The sequence below is a fragment of the Vidua chalybeata genome, chromosome 6 (assembly GCF_026979565.1).
Source record: "Vidua chalybeata isolate OUT-0048 chromosome 6, bVidCha1 merged haplotype, whole genome shotgun sequence".
NCBI lineage: Eukaryota > Metazoa > Chordata > Aves > Passeriformes > Viduidae > Vidua > Vidua chalybeata.
In genome coordinates this window covers 46,202,214-46,226,137 of record NC_071535.1, presented here as the reverse complement: position 1 = coordinate 46,226,137, position 23,924 = coordinate 46,202,214, and the positions used below count along the sequence as shown (strand labels likewise).

At 37.8% G+C, this 23,924-nt stretch overlaps 1 protein-coding gene across 1 annotated transcript in view; it reads left to right on the top strand.

Annotated features, from left to right (window-relative positions):
• Window positions 1-1,591: 1,591 nt before the first annotated feature.
• Window positions 1,592-23,924, top strand: part of MUC6 (mucin 6, oligomeric mucus/gel-forming) — a 56,917-nt gene continuing 34,584 nt past the window's right edge. Inside the window, exons 1-3 of the mRNA XM_053945858.1 lie at window positions 1,592-1,643; window positions 3,342-3,383; window positions 22,330-22,392. Of these exons, the coding sequence (XP_053801833.1) occupies window positions 1,592-1,643; window positions 3,342-3,383; window positions 22,330-22,392 (157 nt within the window). The remainder of the gene's footprint in view (window positions 1,644-3,341; window positions 3,384-22,329; window positions 22,393-23,924) is intronic.

Below are 23,924 nucleotides of genomic sequence, written 5' to 3'. Positions count from 1 at the left end.
ACACAATAAACACTCATAAATGTTGTTGCTCAGAATGGCTGCCATCCTCCTTATCTTCAAAGGGGCCAAAGCTCAACATGGCCAGCACTTCCTCAAAGTTGTTGCCACAGAGGAAGATGTAGCAATTACCTTCCAGGAGCATAGAGCTGTTCTCAGGAGAAATGGCTGCAGTTCTGTGGCACCTGCTCAGCCTGCACAATGGCCTACACTGCCATTGTGCAGTGACTCTCTCCAAGTCTCATGGAGTAGGTGACAGAAGCAGAGCACTCAGAGAAGATGTCTTCTTGATCAAGGTTTGTCTTTGGCTTTGATAAAGCAGCCAGTCTCTCAGACTGACAGATTCTGAAGGTGAATAAAACAACCATAAACCCATATCTAATTTTCTGTAGCACAGACTGGTACAAAGGATGTGTCAGTTTGTGCTGGTGAATGGTTGTTACGGGTACCCTAAGAGACACAGGTCCTGCTATAAACCCTTGTCAGCCAAACAATCAGTAAAGGCAGATCCAGCTCCAATGCTATCTCTATCTCTCACACTATCCTCATCTTTGGACTGGCACAAATAATTTTCTTCCTGCCTGGCAGAGCAGTGTTCACCATACCCTGTTTAGGAAGTATAAAGGATCAGTACCAGTGGTAGTAGGCATTAATAATGGAAGTGGGGAATAGTAGAGATTGAACAACAGCTTCCTACCCTAAAGCAGAAGTCACCTTGCTCTGCAACTCAGGGAAAGGCAGAGAAACCAGATCTTGCAGATTAATGATTGCATTTTAGGCCTTGTGGGAATAGCTCACCTTAAAAGAGAAACAGCCTGTGCATCCCGTGATTTCAGTCATGGAATCCACCTAGGGTCTGTAGGAGACCTTCAGCTCTGAACTTCCTACAGAATGCTGTTTACCATTTCAGAGTGCCTTGAAAGATTCTCTGCCTTGGGCTTGAGACACCAACATTGCTCCTCATCGTCCCCCCAGTGATTCCAGTCTTTCTGCCTGGAGATTACACAGCAGGCAGTAGCAGAGAGCATGGTCCAGAACTAAGGGAGGCCCTGGCACAGGAAAGCAATGAGGAGAGGAGACATCTGGGGGAGTTTTGCTGGGATCTTGCCAGAAGTCGTGTAGTCAGAGAGCAGGAAGGAAAGATCACTAGAATACAAAGCAATTAGCTTTGGCTCTTTGAATAACTAATGGTTACTAACTAAGAGTAATGATTCTATTTAAGGAACTGCTTTTGTAATACTTACTGGAGAATATAGAGATAATTGACAGGACGCATGCAAACAATTCTGAGCAAGTCCAAATAATTCAGGACATTTTTTTAATTTTGGAGATGCTGGTATTTTAAGCAATACATAACAAACCAAAATAGTCTGCTAAGCCACAGAAAGAGATTTTTAGGATTTTGCAGTATCAAACTGACAGTTAGCAAGATTTTTTTTGCAAGTAATTGGTTCAAATTATTTGGAACAATTGATAGACAAGGTGAGATCCTGGTATTTCCTCTAAGGGAAGGTCACAGGAAAGTAGAGACTGGTCTGCCTCAATACTTGGGAAATAGATGGAGCACCCAATCCTGGAATACATTTTAAGGGACATGAAGAACAAGGAAGCTCAATCAGGAGTAGCCAGCACTGATTTACTAGTGGGTAACTCTTCAGTAAGAGATCCAACTCAAGTCTGTTTTGCCTGTGACAGCAACTGATGATTGATCTCTCCCCATCCTTATCTCAACCCATGAGCCTTTAACTATATTTTCTCTACGCTGTCCAGTTGAGGAGGGAGTGATAGAGCACCTGACATCCAGCCAAGGTCAACCTGCCACAAGTTCTTATTTCAGATGGGCAACACTTTGCTCTGAAAAACTCTCCAATAATTTCAGCATTTGCCACAAAGAAATACTGCCAAAACATGTCATGTAACCATTTTCCCCACATATGCTTTGCTTCAGACAATACAATTTTGTCCTTCAAACAAAATCTATAGAAATATCCTTTAGATACCTAGGTACAAGATGAGATAAACTTGTCTGTGAGACCAAAAGTGCAAAAAAAAGCCCATATGGAACTTGCAGAGATATCACAATCTGGTATCAACATCATCACTGAATGTAAATACTAAATAGTGACTTACTGACTGCTACCAATATGTAAACATACTCTATCTGTTGATTGCATAGTTAAGGTCCTGGAAAATCAGTTAAGAGTAAACATTTTAAATTTTACTGGATTTCTTGATATAAAAATTATTGTTCTGGAGATTATTAACCTACTCAGAATCCTGTTTTTCAGAGATACCAAAGTCCTCGTTGACTCTCTTTGATTTGAAACAATAATACTTATAGTCAAGAAAAATAAAAAAACAAACAAGCATGTTTTCCCCTCTTTTTTCTTTTAAAACCTTTTAAAAAATCCCTTTATTTAACTTCTTAGTTATGGCCTAAAACTCATTAACTGATCCTTCCAGCATGTTATATTTAAATTGCATCAAAAAGATTATGTTTTTGATACCTCACTAGTAACTGAATTTTAAAGCAGAGCATATATAATTTTGAATAAACTACATCCAAAGAATTGAAGAACATGAAGATCAAAGTTTCAGTAATCAAAATAAATCAAATCAACACATTCAGTCTAATACACTGCATGTACATAAATGCCCATTGTGTTTTATTAGTACTGAGACAGAAAACAGACACAGTTTTGAAACAAACTCCATTACGTCTACACAGGCCAGCATCACTGACAGACATCTATATTTTGGTATTAAAAAAAATCCTGGCATTGCTCAATACCTGCCATTCCCACCTTGCTGTAGACACGCCCTGGGTGTACCCAGTCCCACCACACATTCTTTGACCCACTTTCAGTAAGGGGCCCCTGAGAGTGATGTGTTCAGGGGGCTCTGACAGACTGAGCACAGGTATTGTGGATGACAGATCACTGACCCCCAAAGAGGTGTCTGGGGGATACACTACCTGTCAGATCACATCAGCCCACCTCCCTACTGAATTTTTTCAAAGTACAAGACTCAGTACACAGTCTGTCGAATTGCCTGCAATTTAATGTGTATTTGACAGTATTCTGTCTCAAAAAAGAGCAGCTGAGTAGTAAAGGAGAAAACTGCCTCCTTCTTTTCACCAGCTGCCTCTTGCACTAGGGCACTTCCATGCAAGCCTCTGGGCATCCACAGGGAAGGGAAGGTTTTGGAAGTTGGTAGGAAGAGGATTTTAGCTGAGCTCCATGAAAAGTGAGGGAGCCTGTAGGATTAATGAGGTCAGAGTCCTGAGCACCCACAGGGGGCTGTGCCCAGGATGGCTCAGGCCATAGGGGTTTGCTGAGGGGAAGGTGCGCCCCGAGTTAAAAGGCTGTGCTGTGAAGATGTTCTGGGTTTGTGTTTACAGTTTTCTCCCATTCTTTCAATTTTATTTCTAAATCAAAACCATTCTGCATCTTATCTTTTAAAATGGTAATTTTTCTAGTCTGTTTTCCAGAAAAACTCACTTTTATTGAGAAGGTCACTTTAAATTCTTCACATAGTCGGGCTCCGCTTGCCCCAGCGCAGTGTTGAAGGCTGAGGTGCAGCTGGTTTTGGTTAAATCCTGAGGCCAGCAGGTGAAAGCACTCCAATTGCCGAATATGCCCCTCTGCTGAGGAGCACATTCAGCGCTGGTAGCTCGGTGAGCAGCTGCAGTGAGGGCTGGGTTCTATGTGAAGTGAGCCCGGGCAAGGGGCCGTGAAGTGCCGAGGCTTTGCACAACAAAGGGCCCGGGGACGTGCGGCCCAGGTGGGGGCACGCAGAGACACAACAGGTGTGATGACTCTGCTGGAAGACCTCAGACTGTCTGGGTGGACAGACTGTGAGGGTAAAACCCCGGGAAATCTTCTGGCGGACACCAGCTCGGGATGGTAGTTGTGTTGCTGTGCCGCGATTAAATTCTTGTAAGGATCCAGACACCTGGGACTCTGCTGTGGGGGAAGCAGGGATGAGCCGGTAAGGAAACCTTGTCTAACTGTGTACAGAGTGTGGGGTGTGCAGGGTGCCCATGCGGTCACCGGAGCTCCTTAGCGATCCTGAGTCACAGACAATTCCTGTAGGATGGGGAATGTTACAGCTGATGTTTGCAATGACACTAAATTCGTAAGTCGTCTTCAAATAAGACTATGCTACCAGGAAGTTGAGACACTTTTTTTTTCTGCTAAAAGGGTCCTATGAATTGTCTAGAATAGACTGAGTATGGTGTTTGGATAATTTTCCAGGGAAATGCTGAAAAATTATGTGAGTCATTGCATCTTGAGAACTGATTCTGTAGTTTATCATTTGCTGTGTTTTTGCAGTAGTTCTGAGTTGCTGGACACAACTTCTGGCTAACAGCACTGTTTTGTGTGGTAGCTGGGTCTGCTGCATTTCACACAGCTGAAGTGATCAGCCATTCTCTTTCAGGAGAACCTGCCCTAAAGGCATTTCATTTTCAATTAATGGGTTAAAATAGTTTGAACTCACCAGATGGTTTCTTAATCAGGCATCCCCTTCATGCCTACATAAACCTATATTGCTGTTGGAACTTTGAGAGTCATCCTCAAGACTTGAGTCTGTCTGAATATGCCAGAATAGCATAGTCATAATAGATTTTCATGGGTAATGAATGATCAATGTTCAGTATAATGTTCAGTAGCATGGGAGGTTCCAAAAGGAAGAGTTTAGTAGTCATTGGAGAAAGAGATGCTCTTTAGCAGTGTATTTTACTCCATACCAACCACAAACAAGCTGCTACAGCTGTACTTACAGCTGGGTTTGGTTTGGGGAGTTGAGGTGGGGTTGCATTTTGGGTTTGTGTTTTTTATTCCACTGAGGAATTGTTCTGAGTATGCACATGCATATTGTTTTGAGTTAGAGGCAATACTATTGAGTAGCAGATTTTAATGCTTCAGGTCCATCTAGGTAGGGATGTCACACATGAAAATATTGCCAATAGGACCACCAAAAGTCCTGATTTGTCACATTAGAAAGAATAGAATCACATCTCAGGAGCTTACTATTTTTGAATGCTTCTTCATACTTACGGATGGGGGTATTCACAGAACTTCAGTGTCACAGAGGTAGGGAAAAAAATCAGCTTTTTTTCCAAATCTGAAGTAGAGCCTGTTAAAAATTAAGGAATCAAGAAAACTGTACAAGCCTAATGTTTGGATTTTGACTCTAGGGCATTGGAAGTTGAGTTTACCTGATCTGCTCTCAGGTGAATGTCGTATAGGTCAAATCTTAAAGTTGCTCAGGAGTTTTTTTTTTTCTTATATGATCCTAAAGTAAGGTTATCAACAAAGCATGGTGCTGTATATAAGATCACAAGTCATAGAGGCTTCATAACTGCCTTGTTAATAGAGCTCTTTGTAATTTCCACAAATTCTTATGCTGCTGCTTTGGTTTTATCTACATTAGATACAATAAGAACAGTTTGTGTGGGGTATCAGGCAAAAGTCCCCTGAATCAGTGAGATTTCTACTCAGTAACAATTTTTAGCCACGAGTCTCATGGTACATTACTGGTCTTTATGTGGATCATTACTACTGTCAGATCCAGAAAGAGTTACGTTGATGATCTTCTATGTCTCCCAGGTCTGCAGAAGACAGCTGGGGAAACCATTATGTTTATTTTTAAATCTATTTTCTTTCATAATATGGACATTTTAGATGCTGATACTTAGCAGTACATGCTTTAGCAATGATGAGAGTTTCTTATCTTTCCTTCTTTGCTAGTAGCCATGAATGGACATTGCCTTTGGCAGAACCAATAGCATGACTTCTCTAAATCCAGATGCTTCAAAATAGGCCAAATACATGAAAAGGATAGATGTTGCATCTTCAGTAAAAACAAGCAATCAGAAACCCAGAGTCAACTTCCATTTGTGTATTCTTTTATATTTGACTCCACTAAAGAACATTGTTGTAAATATTTCAAAACCTCAAATGCTCAAGGAAATCCTGATGTGGTAAATCATGCTTATGTCATTGTTGAGATATGTATTGAGTTTGGTGCTTGCTGATGAGAATTTTAACCATGGTAATTGAACTACTTTCTGCTGATCCTTTAGGATTTAATTTAGCAAGTAGGCACTTGCAACTATTGCAAATAGGCAATAGTTTAGCACTATTAAAGTGCTAAATCTTGAACAACACACAATATTATGTTCACATCTAGTTAAAAAAAATTGAGAATTATAACCTTAGCAATACAACACAGTGTAGCAATGTAGACAGTGTCTGAAGCATTTTGCTGCTTTTATCTGTAACTCTGGAAAAAAACTTGCATGCAGGGACAGGTTTATAACATAAGTGTGCCTTCAGCAGTCCAGTGGATCCCCTGTTGGACTTATTGTTAGGAAATCAATTGTGGAAGAATGATCGTGTAAGTTATTAGTGTCCTCAACCCAGATTGTCAGGACTGTGGTCACAATTGTTATCTTGTTTGATCCAAGACAAAGTTCTTTCCAAGTAAGGATCCATTGTCAGGGTTTATCCCCAGCTGCTAATCAAGTACCACAAAGCTGCTCACTCACTTCCCCTTGCCTCTGCTCTGCCACGGGATGGGTAGGAGAGTCAGGGAAAAGAAAAAACCCTGCAAACTCTTGGGTTGAGACAATAGTAATTTAATAAATGAAACAAAATATAAGTGTGCTAATTCTAAAAATTAATACTGATGCTATGTTACATTAATAATAAAATTTGGGAAGTACCCAACCAAACAAGTGATACAGACTATAGTTGCTCACTATCCAATGCCCACCCTGTCCTCAAATGGTGACTGTACCCATCCATATAACTCACTTCAGTTTATATGCTGAATGTGATGTTCTATGGTGTGGAACATCCCCTTGGCCACTTCAGGTCAGCTGTCCCAGCCATGTTCCCTCCAGCTTCTTGTGCACCTCCTCACTGGCAGAGTGTGAGAAATTGAAAAGTCCTTTACCAAGGGTAAGCGCTGCTTAGCAACATCCAAAACATCAGTTTGTTTTCAACATTGTTCTCATGCTAACTCCAAAACACAGCACTGTACCAGCTACTAAGGAGGCAACTAGCTCTATCCCAGCCAAAACCATGACACCCATGATGCAGGTTGCCTTAGCCGAGTTTCTTGGTGTATCATGGAGTTGCCACATGCCATTGTAGAAAACAGTAGAAAGCCTCTATTTCCCAACAGCAGCCACCCCCCTGCTCTCGTTTGTGAGGAGAAAGGTCATTCAGGTTTAGCCATTATAAAAAACTGTTGGAAAACACCATTTTCTCTCACCTGTGTTTATCATCATTGCAAACAGAAGAAAATAGAGGAAGAGACAATTAGGGCTGACAAAACCAGCAGAAATATTTTCACAGTTATTAATGTACTTCTGCTGAGTATAACACTTTGTAGCTTGCAGCCCTCTGCAGAAAACCTGCCTCTATCAGTATAGGCTGTAATAAATATATTTATTTATAATGTATAATTTATATAAATTCTCAGATAGCAATGAGTGGCTACAAACACTTCTTTCTGTTGTCTCCCATTGGATATAAGGCTGCTAAATATCTTTCCAACAAATGGCATGGTCTTTTCATTGCTTGACTGAAATAGAGGATAATAAACTGAACACAAATTTTTTGTGGTATGGGAAATGATAGCCAATGAAAAATGCTGCAGAGCACCTCATCAGTCAACTACAAGTGTATCACATATCCTTTGTTACCTGTGCTGCCTTCCCATACAGTTTCAAATCCAGAACCTGCCTTTCAGCAGATTCTCTTGTCTGAATTCACTGTTCAGAAAGCTCTGGCAAAAGGCTGTAATCCTCAGCAATGCTCTCCTATCAAATTGGCAGCATTTCAATAAGCTGACATTATACCTCAATGAGCTTACCTGAGAGCAAGAGAGGACTGCTCTAATGCCTGCTGCTTGCCGCGCATCATGTGCCAGCACTGACCTCAGCTTTCCTAAGGTGTTTATTAAACACCAGCTCTTTAAACAAGAGCCCCACTGCTACATCTTTCTCACCTTGGGGAAGAATGAGAGATTGAACCTGGCAGATGCATCATCTTTTTTTGTAGCACATTATTGTAAGAAAGCAAGATCATAAGTATGATGCAGTAGCAGTAGTTAGTAGGAATTCAATATGATGTTGGAAACTCAATTCTTAAAATTGAGTGTGTGGGAAGCCCACTTTTTATATCAAGCTTAGCAGAAGTCAATGAGGATGCTCTAGGAATTAAATTTCCTTGCACCTATATTTTCAGTTCTTGCAGGAGAAGGGACAGCACAAAGGTTCTCCCATTCTTTTCTGACTGTATGAAACATCTCACATTGTGATGTCTGCTTCTTACTGAAAAATCCATAGTCTGCCAAACCCTAGGGTAACCAGAAACATGCTTGTCAGTGAGGGCAAGGAATACATGACATTTGCTGCACATTTATATAGGCACCACTTCACCACATCATGAGAGATTGTAGTAAAGTAATTGGTGAGAGCATATGTAAACATTGTAAGCTCTAACTTTCCAGGTGAGATCAATGAAACACAATTACATTAAATTCTTTCTGGAAATGTGTGGAACATTGATAAATACAATAAAAGAATACCTAAAGTTCCACATTATTTATTTTTTTTATTTTCTTTATTGTCTTTACATTCTGGTACTTCTCAGATATGAATATTCCACTGCTTTTGAGGCTTAGAAAATATTACCTTAAAAGTACATGCGAGTTTTATAATAGAATTCAGCAACAGCCAGCATTCATGGGTGTATTCATTTTTTATTTAATTGAAAACATGTAAACAGAGGAGTAGTTCAGGTTGCCAGATTCCCCACAGGCAGTTTTGAGTTCTTGTATTCTCAACAAGCAAATATTCTGCTGATAATTGGTTGAAAAATTAAGGAAAGTACTCAATATAGAGCTCAGCAGCCACAGACCTTGGAACTACTGTGAGGTTAACTCAAATGGAATTACTAACCTCATACCAGAATTGTGTCAGTGGAACAAAACCTGCCCCTGCCTTTTTTTCCCATGCTTTGGCCCATACTAAGTACTTTGGTCAAAGTTTTCAGTTCTGTTTAAAGCTGTCAGTCTGATAGCAGCACAGTTCTCTGAATTCACTAAAAACTAGTCAAAAGAACAGGATGTATAGGTATATACATATAATATGTGTATGCATACCATACGTATATACATTTATACACACAGTAAATATTAACAGGTGGAAACACTGGAGTTGTTACAGCATTTAAGTCATCTAATTTATTTGGATAAGATCTTAGATTGATTTAACAATGTATATTTTGATTTTCTTAGTAATCAGGACATTGCATCTTAGAAAACACATCTGGCAAATATCTTGCTTATATTGGATTGTAGATAGGTAACACATGTGCATGTTTTGTGATTAGCCCCTCTGCTTGTTCTTAAACTGAACAATGAGATACTAGAGATTTCAAGTCAGTAATTAATGGAATGGGACATTTACCTGAAAGGAGAGTCTAAAACTAAAAAAAAACCTGGAGTACAACTCATAGAGAGTATCTACTACTAATTTAAGTGTTACTTTGAAGAAAAACACAAGGGAGTAGCCCTAATCACAAGTGTAAGGACTAAAGTCTGGATCCTACTGAAGCTCTATGAAATAGTCCTTTATATTTGTCCTATAAATTTGTATATGAGACAATGACCACCTGACCCAAGGGAAGAAAATCCAAGCTTGAGATAATAAAGATATAACTGCGTGGCACAGTGCAGCAATTCAGTGCTATATTGTGCTGAGTTTAAAAACTGGGCAGTGTATTTGTCAAACTGAAACTGCCAAATAAAGGTGATTTAATGTTTAGTTTTCATTTTCCAAGTGATTCCAAGTGATCCATAGTTTATTATGTTTAATGTTCCTTAGGAACATCATAGTATTAAAAGTGCATGTTAACTTAATTACACAGAACTTTCAAATAGTGGGGGATTTTATCATGAGCAAAAACTGTTCTTTCTGTACCAGTGTGACTGATAATAATATGGAGATTTGATTACATGCACAGAAGCAAAGAGCTTTCAGGACAGAATATGTAGCATTTATTTACGTGAAAAATGAGGGCAAATCTTTGTGAGAAAGTAAGAGTGCTGACATCTTTATTCTACATTAAGATAAACATTAACTGGCTGCCAGTCTCTCCATGCAATGAGGTCTTAATATATTAAATAGTCAGCTGACAGAGAGAGACATGACACAAACACAGCTGTCTGCCCTCAGAGACCAAGAAGATGTAGAGTTGCAAGTTGCAGCTGCAATTCTGTAATGTTTGAATAATCAAATGTAAAGACACGCAAAAGTGATGTAAGCTGTTAATCGTTGTTCTTGTATGATTTCTATCAGTGCATTCTTGTTATGATTCTCCCTACAGAGTGCTTTCTGCCCATGGGGAAAATAGCCACACTGTCCCTTGTTTCTGAAACTGTGAATGGAAAGTGCCTCCATCAATCCCTCCACACTTACCTTTGGTTCATTCTTCCAATAACTTAATTTCTTTAGAAATGGAAAGAGGTTTTCAAATTTGAGAATAAGATATAAGTCATGATTTTCAAATCTATTCTACCACAATTCAAACATCTGTGAGATTCCGAACTTTGGAAAAGTGACTACAGTGGCTGTTTATGTTTGTTTGAGTTTTTTTTGTTTTTTTTTAAATCCAAGTCAACCAAAATGCATAAAAGAAAAAGCATCAGAATATATAAAGTAAAAGGTAAACACAAGTTTATGCTTGACTTTATTATCTTAGCAGATATGTTATATTACCATCAGTTGGAGACTTACCTGTTCTAAAATGCACACACATTAAAGAACAAGTTAAACATGGATTGCTACTGACGTCCTGTTCCCAGCTCTTAATATTTGTGTAAATACAGGTTCTATTTTACTTCCTTACCAGTAGAGGTGAAAGCTTGTACTTAATGAATTCCTGCTTCACACAATGTATTTGCTTTTCATGCTGTATCTGGTAACAAAATCTATCTGATTATTAAATTAACAGAGCTGTGATGTAAAAAGAAGCAAATAATTTTATATTTTCCAAGCCTGGTTTGAACATTAATTACAAATTACAAGTTTAGCTTAGTTGTGTGACAATTATGAGTACAGCAATTTAGAAAACTTATAATGTTTTAAATAACTTATTGAACTGAGTTCTAACTAAGCTAGAAACATTTGAGCCACAGCTGCTTTCATGTGTAATGCTTTCCATTCTTTTTCTGGTTAGTATGGACTCAAAGTGCATTGTGCCCAGGAGAAGAGCTGATGTAGGATACTCCCTGATCTTCCCTTATAGAAGGAATACTGACTCATTGGTAAAGCCTAAATGCACAAAAAAAACCCAAAACAAAACAAAAAAAAAAACCAAAAAAAACCCAAAAAAACCCAAAAAACCACTCAAAAAAACAACTTACCTGTGCTTTTACTAATTTTTGTCCATCAGATAAATGTTCTCCATGTTAATGTAACTCAGAAGAAAAATATAGGTTAGTAATTATAAAAGTAAAATCAAATTGGTTTCAACATTTTCTATTAAGGGGGAAAAAAAGGAGCCCTCCAAGTCTGGATTTAGTTCAGCACAAAGTCTGATCTAACTCTAGACTTTATATGAGGTCATCATTAATCTTTTTTCTCTCTACTAGAAGCAAATGAAAATGAGAGAATCAGTCTTCCTCTGCAGATTCCTTAATCATTAGGAGATAAGTTGGGCCATAAGAAAATCTGCACAGAATTTTGTTCATGATCATAGTGTTGGAGAGAAATTTTAGTTAAAAAGTCAAAGGGAGACAAACATGAATAGAGGTGACAGTCCTCCTATGGTTTCTTTCCACAGTCCTATTATTCTGTTCTCTCCTGTCAGCTCTGTAGCTAAAATGACCAGAATTCAGGATTCTTATAGAACAAAGTGTGCAGCCCAGACCACTCCAGAGATCAGAATGCAAACCAATTTGAGTCCAGCATTAACGACATAGGATTCAGAAGCAGGAGAAGAGTGTCGGAGTTGAGAGCAAGCAGAGTTTGTCTTCCCAGTGTTCCTGTGCAGGAAGGGGAACACGATATCACAGTAGCAGGCCTTGCTTTGTTTTGTGTGGTTTATTTTTTCCCCCAAAATGTTTTTACTCCAGAAACACTTGAAATATTTTGTCCCTGTCGTCAGGGCAGCGGATACGCTTCAGGGAACTGTGGGAGTGGTGGCTTTGTCAGCCTCTGGTGTTGGCAGGACATAAGGAGTGAACTGCAGCAACCCAGGTCCCCACAGCTACAGTATCGGATATTCACCACAGGTAGTGCCAGAGGCATGAAGCCAACGTGAGGAGGTCTCAGGCCATTGTCCCCAGCAAATTATAATTAGAAGTTAAGTACCAACCAATGAAGTCTTTACCACTTTTAGAGACATGAGTTTGAAATTATTTTCTGCTTTTTTTTTTCCTAACAGGTATATGGGAAAGACTTGACTGTACAGTCATTTAAGTTCAAAAGTACTTTTGGAACAGTGAAAGAGTGCAGTTAGTTATTTCTTAGTTTGTGTTCACTTTCATCTTAAAGCCAGAAATTACATACTCTCTAGCACCTATGGTCAGCATGTATTTGCATATTGCAACCAACCATAATTTACAATGATAAATGGAATTTTGCATTTAAATATCTGTAGGCAGCTACCTGAGGACAGCAGAGATGGTTCCAACTGAATGGCAGCCCTGACAGTCTATTCAGTAGCATTTTTTTCTGGTTGTGTGTGAGGTATCTACTTCAAAGGTATGAAGAAAAGAAGTTTTCTTGATTCTGGTGACCAAAAGGAAAGCAGATAGTGTGGGTTTCTATTAAAACAATAAGGTGGATTATTTAGTGTCTGGTAGCAAAATCACCCTGGGCTTCTTTTAGGTACTGTTTGGGGAAGGAGTTTAAGTGTACAAAATGTAGGAAGAAGAGCAGCTGGAAAGGCACACAGCATTAAATACCAGGAAGTTCTAAAGCTGGGACATAGGATGAGGGATAAGCTGGTCATGATTTTTTTGTGCATACTTCTCAGCCAAAAATTTCTTAATTACCATAATTGGAACATTCTCAGAATATGTATCTGTTTTACTGCCAGTTTCTTTGGAAAGCATCTTGGCAAAAGAGACAACCAGCTGGCCATGTGGTGCCTGCCAGCTACTCACACAACTAGACAGGAGCCCCTGGTGGGTGCCATAAGCATAGCCCAGGGAAGCTGCACTCAATGTGATCTTCTGCTCCCTGGCTACATTGCCTGAAAGACAAGGATGAGAAACAGCAAGGAAAAATGGGAGCTTGTTTTCTTCTGTTTAGCACATTAATGCCAGTTAGGTTGTGCTTTTGGTTTATTTTTAAAATTGGAATGGTAATGGAATTGCTTCGTGTAAGGTAAGCACCACTAACAGAAAATAAATAGTGTTACCTTGAGACAATCTATACCAAAAAAACCCCAAAATTTCCAAACTGAAATTTTACAGCTCATTGGATTGTAGATAGAAACCAAGGTTGCCCTGCCAGTTTTAGTGAATGTCTCAGTCATAAAGGATAAAAGATAACCCAGTTGATTTCAAGAGCCTTATTTTATGTCATTCTGATACAGCATTTATGAGACAATAAATGTTATGTTCATCATACATATATTATTCAATCATTCATATTTTAAAACAATTACTTGAAGGCTGGGCATCCAAAATATTTTGGAAGTTAAAGTACAGATGATTAATAGTGTCATATTAAAACAATTTATCTTAAAATTATTCAAAATTTGAATGAGACATGAAATCAAATTTCGGAGCTCAAAGACAAAACCCACCAGTTCAGCTGTTGTGTCAGATTGCTATATCTGTAAATCCTGTATCTTTACATTCCACTAAGAGCAATGGAAATTTACAGGTTTCCAAAGCTGGAAATGACTTATACACCCACAGGGACTAGGGGTAATCAAATGCTATATTTTGGTCTGACTCTTTATAAAGATATGTAGCTATTTGTTCAAGAAATATGTGAGGCTGCTAAAATAATATACAATGAGTATATTACAGGAAGTAGAATGTTTTCTTGGCAATCTGCATAAAAGCATCAAAATATTCTGTAATTGATATACCTAAAAATTCCTAGAGTAATTAAACTGTAGACAAGATAGTCTATTACTTAAAGTGTTATAACTGTCTCAATTTGCATAATATCTGTCTTACATAAATTCCTTTGACATTTCAAAAATCTTTCAGAAGTGTACATGATGCTGGAAACTAAACTGTATTTAAATACTGAGAAACTGTTAATGGATACTAAATATGGCCACAACAATCCCTGCTCTCCTGTACAACAACAGTTTCTAACAAATTTCTAAACCAATTATAATTATTAAATGGAAAAAAACCCCATATTAGTTAGAGGCATCATTATCTCACTACAGCTGGGCACGCAGTTTTTCACAAAGCTCTTCCATGTAAAATAATTATCTATCTACTGTGAACTCAGTCACTTCTCACAGTCCTCAAGCAAATGCTTTTTTCTTGGTCTGGAGTCCAGACTTAATTGCAGTTGTGGATGGATGCTTTTGATTAACTGTGTTCACACCATCATTGGATGTCTCCATAAAATAATAACTTGCTGAATCATAAGTATTTAGACTGAGTGACTGAAATTCCTTCCAGGAAAGCTGAAGGTAATAACTTTATTCTGACTTCTCAGACAGAATGAGTTCAGCTCAGAATGTTGCTACAAATACAGGGAACTGAAAACAACAATATTTTGGGTAAATATTTGTAATAACTTTTGTCAATATGTGCATTTCTTGAGAATTTTGTAAGCTTCATATAGTAAAGACATAAAAGGTTTCAGTAAACATAAAGGCTACAGAGAAAAGCTTGAAGCCATGATAATGGAAGAGGAAAATTAACTGTTACCAGTAATCTTAATGCCATGGTCTCAGTCTGCCACCTTTGATAGTAAAAGTGATGCTCTCAAGTGCCTAGCTCTTCAAACGAGGAAGTCATGAAATACTCATTGATGTTAGCTGTTTTAATTTATTACTGCTTGACAGAAAGACTATGAAAATGTATTACAAAAAAAATTCTATTTGACAACAGTGATGAATTTTTTTTCTCTTCTGTCAGAGAAAGGTAAATTGCTGTCTGACACTATCAGTTACCAAGTTTGAGTTGCTAGGGAGCACTGTAGTCCCTTATCTTCATAAAGAAGATGCTTCTTAGAAGTGGAAAAAATGAAATTATGTTTTAGATTTCTTTATTTCTGGCAAATCAGCTCTAAGTTTTAGATTAATGTAATATCTACAGCTGTGAAATCTTAATTATATATTTATCATAGTATCAGTCTGGTTAGAGGCTGTATTGAGAACTTACTATTTTTCACCTGGGTCATGATTTTCAGAAGTGACAAGTGATTTTGTTTGTTTACTTTAGGGCTTTTATAAGGCAGATGCAGAAAATTTTCAACAGAAATTTTTAAATTTAGGGTCTTGGTTCTATTAATTTAGTGTTGCTGTTCTATCAACAGCCATATGCTTCATCTACCTTCTGTTGCTGGGGAGAGGATAAGGGGAGTTGTAAGGGGGAAAAAAACAACCGTGAAAACCAAAAAGGCAGACCTTCATGTCAATTAAAATTTAATGTTCTCATTTTAATTATGAGCACGTTGAGCTATGGCTGAAATTATGTTAAGTTGCTGTCTTTCCCGAGCTTCTTCCCACCACTCAGAAGAGGTAACTGAGAATTTCCCTTCCCCTTCACTCCCCTGGCCTGACCTTCCCTTACCTTTCCTTACCTTCCCTTCTCTGACCCTTAAAGCACTGCCCCTGGATGCTGGAAGCACAGGGAACCACCAGGGCATGCACAGTGTTGGCAGCTGTGGGCATGGTTTATGATCTGGTTGTTGTGATATTGGTGGGGATGACAGGGCAGGCACCTCTTGTGCAGGCAGATTGCCAAGGAAAAGGCCCCATCTATTCCCACTTTCTTCAGAGGCTCACCTGCTCAACTCAGTATTGCATAGGTGAAAACAGGAAAGGCTGAAGAAATTCCTATGGAGAGATAACCCATGCATTTTATATTTTATAGGGAAAGTTTTCTTGTATCGAGACTGTATTTTCCACAAGCAATTATTTTGCTAATGAAAAATGACAGGATCAAGAAAATTCTTGTTTTACTGTCAAATCAGTGGTGGCAGTGATGTTTTGAACATATCCAGTGCACTCAACATTTCACCTCTAATGTGGAGAGATTCAAGTGTAACAGAAGTGGAATTGATGTGTGATGTTGGCAGGAAGGTGGAGATTAACTTGTGGAAGTTTCCAAAGTACCACAGTGCAATAGTCCACCCCATTTTGGAACAGAGTTTGCCCTCTGCCCTTGGCAGTGCTAAGGTGGTGGGCAAGGGCGTACTTAGTTCCCTTGCATAGTCAGGAAATCAGTTGTGCCATGGACCTCTTTACCCAGCCGAAGTTTATCAGTTTGCTTAAAAAGTCACACAAGGGAGAGATGGACACAATCACCCAGGAGAGTGAATGGAAGTTAATGAAAGAAGAGTTAATACAAAAATCTGAGTTCTGTATCTCGGTTCATTCATGTCTTACCATCTTTTATTCACACAGTCTTTTCAGCACTTCCAAAACTCCTGTACTTCATTCTTCCACTTTGTGTGCTGGTCCAATATTATTCCTTTTCTTATCAGCTAGTGATCATAATTTGTGTGTTATTTTTCTTTTTGCTTTTGGTTATAATACAAAATTTGTTCAGTGAAGGCAGGTAAAAGTGTTTGAGATGCTACAAATAGAAGCCATTATAAAAACCTTGTAAGAATGATAATGAACTGGGGGAGGTTTGCATTTTCTTTTTTCTTCTTTTTCTAAGTGGCTTTTAGATGTGTTGAACTTGATAAAGAGGAGATCCTGTTGGGCGGGTACTCTGCTGTTACAATTTCTGCAAGCTGTGGGAATGAGGGAGGGCATTGCAATTCTATATATAAACCATCCAAGCTTGAAGAGGGCAGCCTAGAAAGTGGCAGCATTGGCACTACCTGCTTGGAACAGAGGGGAGTACTGAGAACACTGCCCAGGCAGAGTGTGCATCATGCTCCCAACTCTGGTACTGCTCATCTTCTGCAGTTTCCTGCACTCTGCTGGTAAGTCCAAGGTGCCTGGGCTCCTCTTGGTACATGACTTGAAAGAAAATTGCAGTATGACATCACGAGAGGTTCGGGTTTTGTTCTCCTTTCCCACAAACTGCAGAATTCAGTTTACACATTTTCTTCTTTTTTGCTTCATCTTAAAACACGACAGGTTATTTTATAAATACATGACTGAAATAAAATAATTCATTCTTCACTATTTCAGAAAGTTGGTCATTGATTTGTTGGATCCTTCCCTAAAACTCATTCCCTAGTTACAGGGAATATTTTTAATGGACTTTTGTTGTGTTTCTGAGTTGCCAAGTGCCTTCATCCTTCAGGTGTTCATGATCTGGTGTCCTAGCGATGTCATTGCAGATATATATTGTATATATTCTGTGTGGAGTGATAATCAAAATAATTTTTCTTTGTTATGTAAACAGCAAAAACCATTAAGTATGAGCTATGTGATGGCATTTCTTTTTTGAAGAATGATGTGGTAGAAAGAATCCTGTGCTGGAAAACAGGCAAATGGTTCTAGTCTAAAAAATTTACATGACTCTTGATGTATTCCTCCATGTATTATTCTGTACAATCCTTCAATCTTTCTAAGAAGTCTTTTTTGATCCAACCCACCTGTATACCAGATGAATGTGTAATTTCTGAAAGATTTCATAGGTAAGTTCATTGTCTCTGTAGCTACTCAGCCGCCTTACTCACTATTCTTCCTGTGATGTTATCAGTGTGTTTCTTGAGAATAAGCCTTTTTTGCCATGGTTTGGCATGGCTTAAGATTTTTTTTTTAATCTCTTCTGTATATTCTCTTTAATTACCAGTTATTACAGTTAGAATTTCAAGAAAAGATTTCAAGCTGCTAAAAAGCATACTCGCTTGCTTTTGGTTAAACAAAGTTAAATTTATTTCTTCTGTATTGTGTTTACTACATTTAATGAATCATGTAGTTCAAATTGCATGGGAACATTTATTGCTCTTAAATCAATTACTTAAACTGTAGCATGAAAATAATTAAAATATAAGTAACTCAACCCTTTAGTAAATCCTCAGAGCCAATTTCTAACCTCAGCTGTATTGTTATAAATCAGGTGTAACTCCATTCACTGTATTAACACCATTGTAACCAATATCAAGTCAAGTACCTGAACGTGGGTCCTAACCCCAAGTTTTGCTGCCTGCAAGAGCAAAATCTTCATCTACATGACTTCCTATTTTAGATAATAGATGTATTCATATAAATGCAATCAAATACAAAATTGCTGTAGATACTTACACAGCCACAAGCTTTACATGTAAACTTGGTAATCCCAAACCAGAACTTTTTCTACAAAGTAGTAAGCTGATTTTAAAGATAAAAACACTAGAATCAGGATCTAGAAAATTCTTACAGAGCAGTTTTCTCCTTTGGGATGTGTCAATATTTAAGGTCCTTGGAATGCCTCACAAGATTGAGACTGTGAAAGCAAACAGATTTCATTCTGTCAAGGAAAGATCTGAAATCAGGCAATTTCTGGATGTTGATTTGTACATTCTTAAATTGGACAACATGCAGGGTGCTCATTGTTTTGAACTTTAGATCCAAGTGTTGTTTCCTTAGAATGAGTCAGACCAAAGCCGGGATTTAATGCTCTTCTTCATGGATCTGCATCCAAATTCTGTAGCTGAGTCTGTCTCTAGGTAGAAATGTAAATATTGATTGTAAGGACATATATTTGATAATTTGATGTGTAATATGATGGAAAGTGATTAAAAAAAGAAAATCAGTAAACATGCTTGAGTAAAAAAAATCTACAGAAGTTTGAAACCTGATTAAAAGTGTTAGTTCGAGCCTTTTCTTAATAAGAGATGCTGATTCATTGATTAAATTCAGCCTTCACCCATTTAGCTATTTCAATAATCAAAACTGCATGGATCCTTTTGAGAGGTTTGTGTATAGTCATACTTTTTCTTATGAAGTATGTAATGAGAAAGGCACCTTGATTTATGCTGTTCACATATCTGTTTGCAAGAGACAAAAGGAGGTAAAAATTTCATACTGAAGAGAAATCATCATGAACATGTGCAAATGATAACTCGTATTACAGTTACAGCTCTACCAGTACCCTCAGTGTTAAGTTTAATTTTAGGCTTCTATCATTTGTTTGAAAGTTCTGGTCCTTTCCAGAACATCTCACATTTCAACATTTCTGTTTGGCTCCAATTAGAATAGAAAAACTGAACCTTTTACAAAACAGAGGTTTTAAATTATTTCTGCAAGTTGGAAGTACAAAGATTTCATTTCAATGTTTTGTTTTAATTTGTTTATCTGATGTGAAATACTTTGATTGAAGCCATTACAACATGAAATTGTATTTTCCCATAGGGATGTTTCATAGTAACCAGAGTATAGGAACAAAATTACTTATTTCTTCATAGTAAGTCATGTTCCCTGGTTTGTACTGCTGCCATGAACTAGACAGGCTGGCCTCACAGAAACTGCACTTCAACAGATATCATTCTCAAGAAAGTTGGCCAGATGGAGAAGAGTGGGAATTGGAAGTAAAACCTTCCTTTATCCAAGAGAAGTGAAACTCTAGTTAAAGTTCTACTGAGATAATTCAAAATAAGTATTTCTGTTGAGATAATTCAAAATAAGTATTTAATATAATTTCTCAAAGGAAAACAGAATACTTGCAGTAATGGTAAAATGTCAGAAAGGAAGATTTCAGTACTTTAGAAATCTCATTTAACATTAGGACAGCCTTTTTAATGAAAATATCTTAAATGAATGCAAAATACAACTTCTGCATAGCCATAGTACTTGCTACATCTGTACAATCTGCCATTTTGTGTGCTTCTAGTTGATAGTGTTGCCAGGAAGATTTAACTATCCTTTTCAGAGTTAAGTGTGAGAAAAGAAGGCACATGCTGAGAATAATTACTGTGGTGTTATTAGTATAATAGTTTGATCTGACAGGATACAGACTGATTGGCAGATAGCAGATGGCTCTGTATTTGTTTTATTAGCTAGTCTTTGGGCAAAAAGTTAAAATGGATTTCATATCCATAGTCGTTTTCAATCTTCACCAAACCTGAAGTACATGTTCAATTTTGTTTGCAGTGCTTAGATTCTTGAGTTTGAAAAGCTACCAAACAAGCTTTGTAAACTGATTTGTCTGTTCTAACCTAAAATATTTGTCCATTAGACATTTTGCTTTACATCAAGCTCTATAGATAGATCTGACCTGAAGTTATGTTTTAGGCATATATTCAATCCCTGGAAATCTAATATCCTTGGAAGGCAGCTTTTACACACTTCTAAATCCCATTCATGTAGTGTCTGAAGTTTAGGATTAAACTGTAATGATTGGAAAACTGCAAAGCCAGCAATAATAGATTATTGAACAAATGCAGGTATCAAAATCCAGGCATTCAAAAAAGGCACCAGCAACTCTGGGCATGAAGAGTGTTGGTTTGAAAGCCACAAACTGACTGTTCCTTTTGTGGTGTATTTACTGTGATGCATGGTTCACTAGGAACTTGGAAGGAGCATGCTGGATTTTGGAAATGCCTGCTGAGTTGCAGGCCAACCGTGGAGGTTTTCTAAAACATTGGCAAAATCTCAGTTATTGACCAGTGCTGACCAGTTCTAGACAGCAAGGCAGTGTGAATAGGATTAGAATGATTTTGTGATGAGTGTGTCAGACGACTTGGGAGTGGCTGAGATAAATGCCATTTTAAGCTATTAGAACAATTAGGATGGGAGCACTTCTGTCACTGAATTTATGTCCTTGATTTCTTTCCCTTATGCCAAAATATTCATTGTATACAATTCTACCAGGATAGTATTTTAGCTCTTAAAAACTTAGATTAGTTTATCCAGATAACATCTTCTTTCAGCAAGTACTGTTTCATAGCAGAATTGAGGTATAGACTGATGGGAATATTGGAGATGTCTGCATCTGAGCTCCAAAGCAAAAGGATGTGCTGAAACACTCAGTTCCAAAATTCCCTCTTCTGCTTTAACCTAGCCTTACATAAAAGGCAGAGCCTCGCCTGTTTTCCTGCAGCCCTTGAGGTAGCACATGGCAAATAGTACTTCACCTTCAGCAGCACAGCATGGAATTGGCTGAGAATCTGCTACAGCTGGTGAGCTCCCTGGAGGCTCCCACTCGCTGCAGTATCCAAGGAAGCAACAGCACCCTGCAGAGCTGTAGTGTATATACAGATATTTATGTGGATTTGGCCTGGCTTACTTGATAAAAGAAACCTTCTGCCACAACATTTTCTATGTTGCAAAATATCCTAACCATGTAATTGAGGATTATATGGGTTCTACAAGATACTTGCTCCTACTATGTAAGAAAGAGCAGATATGAGAAAATTTAAATTTGAGTAGCACATTTCTGGAGCACCTTAGGTCTTTTATTCCTGTATCTTGTTTAAGTTTTTACCACCCAGCTATTGACTCTGAAAGCTCACTTCAGCAGTGCTGGAGGAAAACCCTGGGTGAAAGAGCCTTTGGGTATGTGTGAAAACATGGAACAGTTGTGCTCATGCAGCAGGTCTGTGTTTGACATGGAAAAGGAACCACACTGCACTCAGCATTTGCTAAACATTCCTTGGCTTCTCCTAAGCAAACCCAGCTTTGTGAAGAGGTATGTGAAAGGGAGCAGCTTGCATCATTCTGCCTTAACGTGAGCAGCAAAAGCAACAGCTACGCCTGAGGATTTCCTGCTTTTCAGCTCCTGATCCCACAGTTCTTGTGAAGAACACACCGGACAATACTTTCCCTATATTTTCACACTTTTGGCTATTTCTTCCACTACTTCTACCCAGGTGGTGAAACAAGAACTCAAAAACATGAGTAAAGATTTATCCCACTTTTTTAAACAGGAACATAGGATTTTAGTATGAAGTATAGGAGCTGTCATATTGCATAGGATTTCTGGCAAATTTTGGAAACATTTGTCCAGTACAGAAGAATTTTCTATTACCTAATTATGTAACAGGAATTATGTGATTTTCCATGATAATTGTCATTCATATTTGTGTGACAGAGCACAATTCATATGTGCTGACTCTGCTTTGACTTAAAGCATGCTTAAAAACAAAATAAATATGCAAATATCCAACTTCTTTTGCTCAGAGAATAACTTAATTGTGTTGTCTTTTTCCTTTCACAGCTTTTGAAGGAAATTATTGGTCTCCCATTCTTCTCCAAAAACAGACAGAATCTCTGCAAAGAAGTAAGTGTCTGACCTAGTTTATAATGTTTGCATTTAAGTGTGAGTGACAACTCTATTCAGTATCAAGTCCATATTGCAGAAGGCACTGTACAAACCACATAATAAAAATAAGTCTTTGCCTCAAGGACCATATGTTTTGAAGCATTAAATTTTAGAAATTCCGAAAGAAGACTTTGCATGTAAAAAGATTGTCAAATGCGTTGTCTCACTGTGGTAAGTTTTAAACTAAATGGAAAGTGCTTTAGCGTGCCATGCTGAGGTTTTGATACCCAGGGATAGAAACTGTGAGCAGTTTAATAGCCTTCCACACTTAGAAATATGCTATTGGGGTAATTTTCGTGGTATGTTTGATTTTCATTCCTACATATTACTGCCTAATACCATCTAAAAATTTAGGATATGGATTTTTTTGATATTGCAAAATGCAGGAAAATAAATTCTTCATATAGATAAGATCTATGTATATAGATATATATATAGATAGATACATATAGATATAGATTCATATAGATAAGATCTATATGAAGATCTTATCTATAAGATCTATCTATATTCCTCATATAGATAAGATCTATCTATATTCTTCATATAGATAAGATTTCAGGTTAAAACAAACTTATATGCAAATAGGCAATCAGAGTGTGGAATATTTCTTCTTCACCTTTATAGCCAGCTGCTAGAGTGGGGTCAGACTAGGACAGATCTCTGCTTCAGCATTCAGCTGAATGTGTGCCAGCTGCTGCCACACTTCTGGTAGTTTACCAGCAGTTTTCCCTTAACTCCAAAGAATGACTTGTGTGCATCCATCCAAATCTGTATGCAAAATTAACTCCAGCCACCTACTTACTGTAAATTTGTGCTAGTCCTTCTAAGTTTGAGAAATATAAATAGTGAGTTACTACTACTATCTGACTTGTGTAAAACAATGCCAGAACAAAAAAAAGATTGCATATTATAGCTTTAAAATATTTCAAATATTAGATATCAGAAGTATGGTTGGAAAGGCAGGTATCCTTAAAACATTAACTCATTATTAAAATTTAATGGTAAATTTTGACTGTAGTTATTGTGGAATTTCCTGCTATAAAGAAATTTTGGCTCTGTTCAAAATGATGGTTGACAAGGACTTGGAAGCACAAGGGAGGGGTAAGCAGAAAAACCTCAATAGCCTCACAGAATTCCCTGAACTGAAAATAATTGGAGGCTGAGAAGTATCTGTGGAAGTATATATGCCTGATCTGATGGTAGTCTTCCCTTGGGCAGGCTGTTAATGGTCACTGCTGGAAATAAAATACAGAGCTACATCAATCCTTAGGCAGAACCAACACACTTTTTCACATGTCCCTATCTGAAGAAATGTGAGGCACTGACTTCTAAATTTGAAGTTCATTCAATAGTCATTTAGTTTGCCATGTTCATGGCAGGAAGGAATGAATGTCATCATGCTAACATGATATATTTTACAGGACATTATGTTCCTCTGCTATGGGATACAAAAGGTTATAGCCCTTCTGAAAACACAAAATTTTCAC